The following is a 4,192-nucleotide window of genomic DNA, read 5'->3' as shown; positions in this document are numbered from 1 at the left end:
AAGGAAGAAAAAGGAAGAATTGCTGATCTAAAATTGAGCTGACCGTTATTTAGCTGTTAATCCAAGACAAAAAAGCATGCGGGCACCGAGTTGTGGAATGGGTAATAAAGCCCTAGCTTCCAGGTCATGCAAAGTATATTGATGTATACGCCACAGAAAAGTCTTAACTTATGGCTTTAAATATCGTAAACGAAACCTCAGAAATATGAATCCTAATGGCACAAAACCCAGCAAGTAAAATCCGCCGAATGCGTTACTGCCGAAAATGCGTAGGCATCCCCCCGCCGCAGGCGGGGAGGGCTGATCCGCGCGGTGCCCCGCTCGGGGCTCCTCCGGGCGGCCTGGCATCGATGTCTCGGCGCTCGCGCGGCGGCCCGGCCAGCATGGCGGGGCTCGTCAACTTCGAGGACGAGGAGGAGGTGCGCGGCTACCTGGAGAACCTGCACGTCGAGTACAGCTACCAGTGCTACCGCGAGAAGGACCCGGACGGTAAGCGGTCCCCGCCGGCCCCCTCCCCCGCCCCGGGGCCCGCCGGCCGGTGTCCGGCGCGTCCCCTCACTGCTGCCTTGCAGGCTGCCAGCGCCTCGCCGACTACCTGGACGCCGTGCGGAAGGACTTCGTGGCGGCGGCGCGGGTGCTGCGCGACAACTGCGAGGCGCACGGGCACAGCGAGAGCTGCTACAAGCTCGGGGCCTACCAGGCCATTGGGAAAGGTGAGCCAGGCCGTGGGGGGGGAGGGGAGGAAAGCCTTTTTTTCCCCGCCCTCCTGCGAGACCCGGCAGAAGGCCCTTTGTTACCGTTCAGGCCTCCGGTTGCCTCGGAAACCCTCGTGCTTGGTGCCGTCACACTCCTGCCTGAGCAGCTGGTGGCATGGTCGTGTTGCACAGTGGTGAATGTGTGGCAGGTTCTGCTTTTTACCTGCAGCATAGAGGGTACCAGTCTGTGGTGGCCCTGCCAGGAGTGTGAACTCCCCTGCTGTAAGGGCCACGGGAGCAGAGAGAGGGTGCCTGAATACCTGTGGCGAAATGTAGCTCTTATTTTTCAGGAGGTGCTGAGTACCTGCATTTCCTTCTGACCTTGAAAAAGAAAATAGGTGTCCTTCCTCTTTTATGGCCGCACGATTAAAGCGAGAGAAGGGTGGAAAACTTTTTTGTTCTGTAGTTTTCAGACTTTTTCAGTCGATCAAGGGTCATTGGCACTTCCCTGCAATATATATTTATAAGTTCATGCTCAAAGTTGCAGCCTCGGATCAGTCCTAATAGGTTTCTGTGACTTGGAAGACTGAGGAGAAAGTAAAAGTCTTGGCTGTTGTAATGGAACTGTAGCAACTCCTAGAGAGGTCTGCAGCATGCATTTGTATTTCTGCAGCTCGGGTTAGATTTAGGAGTGTTTATTGTCCCAAGTTATCTGCATCTTCTAGACTGTGACAATGCAAGGAGTAGAAATGTATGTTTTCTAGCTTAGAAAATGTTAAGCTATTTAAGATACTCCTTTTACTACCCAACTAAATGTATTAGATATAGTGTAAAAAAAAAAATCTTATTTTGAGCCCCGTTTACCTAAAGTACTTTCCTCTGAAGAACCAATTATAAGTTACGTTTAATTACTGAAACTATAAAAAACCTGAACTATAAACAAATAAATGTATAAGTGGTAGGTTTATTCAGTGCTGAGTGTGTCCTGTTTTTAAAACTTGGATTTCTTCCTGTCTGGTTTTTTTTTTTTTTTCCTTACAGAAAATAAGGAAGAAATAAACTTACAGACGGATGTCACTGTTTGCAGATACACAAATGTGTAGGCCCCAAGTCTGCCAAAGAAGTATCTGCTGGTGCAGTGATTTGAAGCAATTACATTAGTGAATCTCCTTGCAAATAACAAAGCAAGTGAGGAACGTGATGTTGTTACTGTAGTTTTAAAAAATAGTAACAGTTTCAGTGTACATATGATTATTCTGGCAAAAAATACTTAGTCTAGTGTAAGTTACTTAGGTTAGAGGTCTATGTAAATAGTGGAAAGAGGTTTGTTTGTTTTTTTTTTTGCCTACATGACTACTGTGTAGTGGAACAGGGTTCCCTAATTTGAGGGCATTAGCAAACCTATCGTAATTGAGACAACAGTTGTGTCTCTGAAGTCCTAAACGTAGACTGTAGCATCTCATAACGAGGAATGTTGTGAGCATTGGGAGACATGGTGCAAAGCAGAAAGTTTCATGGTTATGCAGCATGTGCTTACTGTAATCTTTTGGTTTCTTGGCTGACAGGTGGACTCGCGCCAGATTTGAAAGCTGCCTACAACTCCTTTATGAAGTCATGTGAGAAAGGTGGGAAGAGGTCAATAAAGGCCTGTCATAACGTTGGGCTGTTGGCCCATGATGGGCGAGTAAATGATGATAAACCTGACCCGGTTGTTGCTAGAGACTATTACACGAAAGCCTGTGATGGCAATTTTGCTCCTAGCTGCTTCAACCTCAGTGTAATATACCTCCAAGGAGCACCTGGCGTTCCTAGGGACATGAACCATGCTTTGCAGTATTCTCTGAAAGCATGTGAGCTGGGTCATGTGTGGGCTTGTGCCAATGCCAGTCGAATGTACAAAATGGGAGATGGCGTTGAGAAGAATGATACCAAAGCAGAAGCTTTGAAAAACAGGGCAAAACAGTTGCATAAAGAACAGAAAGAAGCATCGAGTTCTTTAACGTTTGGGGAGTAAAACTGTCAGTTGCAGTTCTTAAGACTGCAGTTTTACTTGTCAAGTGAACTTGTTGTTTAAATCACATGGGCATACAGTTTTTACTCTGAGTAAATATTCTGTAAGTTTTTGCATATACAAATAAACATATGTTTTGTGGACGCAACAAACATGGTCAACTCTGCTGTGCCTTTATCCATTTTTAAATACATATGTTTTTAGGTGCATTGCTTAGATTCCCCCCCCCCTTTAAGGAGGGCAAAAACTTCTGGTCTTTTGGAAGTTTGTCCCTGTGGTTTCAAGCGTGGAGGGCTCTCCCTTGTGCGTAACACTTCGATATCAAGGCTTGTGCTAGGTCAAGTTCTAACACAAAAAATTGTAGTTGCGAGATAATTCAAACATTCAAAACTGTACCCACAATCTTTCAAGCACCTGTGGAACTTTGATAATGTGCACACGTGGACAGTCTGCTCTAAGGCTACTTGGTACTAGGATGGTTTGAGAAACGAGTTGATTCTCTCACTGAAGGTAACGTTTGTTGTCCTGAAATGATATAAAGACTTGCTGACTTACGTGCTCTGTCATCAAACTCTCAAAACAACACATATAAAGAAGGAGAAAAAAGAAATACCTTGTTCTGTGGAGAAGTACTAATTTGATATCCTACTGAGGTTTTAAACTGTATGTTTAATGTCATAATTTCGTCAGAATTTCATCTGAGAAGCTTTAATTTCTTGAATCAGTCTAAGTTTTATAGGCTGTTAGTGTTAATTCTTTTAATTTTACAAATTGTTATTATTTGATTGTAAACTAACATTGTGGAATTGAATTATTGGATATACTTTGATTCCTAAATAATTCAGCATGTGAATGGAGTCAAATCAATAATCTTTTGTCCAAGAATAACTTTAGTAGTAAAACTTTTGATTCAGGAAAAGGGCCAGCTGTGAAAGCTACTGCTCGGGTTTTTTTGTTTTGTTTTTTTGTTGTTTGTTGAATACGAAGAAACTACATTGGAACACTTCTTCAGCATACAAGTAAAAGCTGTTTTCTGTAGAAGAGTATGGTTTTCAGAGGGAGTTGTACTAAGCTGCTGTCTTAAAAGGAGCTCTAGCCTATGAAATTGATATTTGTTGGGCAACAACCTGTGAACGTTGGAGCTGTGTCAGTCAATATGAGCTGCATCCTTGTGCGTTCATTTTTTTTGAAATATCTGCCTATGCAGACCCACTCTGTATGCGTGCCTGTCTGTCACGGGCCGGGAACACTGATTTGCCCAGGGGATTTCAGTGCAAACCCGGAAAGTCTCCTTTCTGCTTACTTTCATGCTTTGCTGTCATACTCGGTCTGATTAATGGTTTTTTGGTTCCATCTGCCACTTCATATATTCATTTACATTTCTAAACCTTGTGATATGAATCTCCTACAACACTGACCTTAGGGTAAAAAGCATCACGCAGTTGTTTGGTGTGATCTTTTATGTACAAATTAAAAATAGTATTCC

General features: G+C 43.8%; 1 protein-coding gene across 1 annotated transcript; it reads left to right on the top strand.

The window, feature by feature from the left end:
• Positions 1–130: 130 nt before the first annotated feature.
• COA7 (cytochrome c oxidase assembly factor 7) lies at positions 131–3,289 on the top strand. Its single transcript, XM_068953174.1, has 3 exons — positions 131–489; positions 573–713; positions 2,261–3,289. The coding sequence occupies exons 1-3, from the start codon at positions 216–218 to the stop codon at positions 2,707–2,709; spliced, it is 864 nt and encodes a 287-aa protein (XP_068809275.1). The 5' UTR covers positions 131–215; the 3' UTR covers positions 2,710–3,289.
• Positions 3,290–4,192: the final 903 nt, after the last annotated feature.

Source organism: Struthio camelus, chromosome 8, assembly GCF_040807025.1.
Source record: "Struthio camelus isolate bStrCam1 chromosome 8, bStrCam1.hap1, whole genome shotgun sequence".
Lineage (NCBI taxonomy): Eukaryota > Metazoa > Chordata > Aves > Struthioniformes > Struthionidae > Struthio > Struthio camelus.
The sequence above is the reverse complement of the archived record's forward strand: the minus strand, read 5'-3'. Positions and strand labels throughout refer to the sequence as shown.

Coding starts and splice junctions, on each gene's coding strand:
- COA7 (XM_068953174.1), top strand. CDS start 216: ATGGCACAAAACCCAGCAAGTAAAATCCGCCGAATGCGTTACTGCCGA. Junction 490..572: donor CCGCGAGAAGGACCCGGACG/GTAAGCGGTCCC, acceptor GCTGCCTTGCAG/GCTGCCAGCGCCTCGCCGAC. Junction 714..2,260: donor CTACCAGGCCATTGGGAAAG/GTGAGCCAGGCC, acceptor CTTGGCTGACAG/GTGGACTCGCGCCAGATTTG.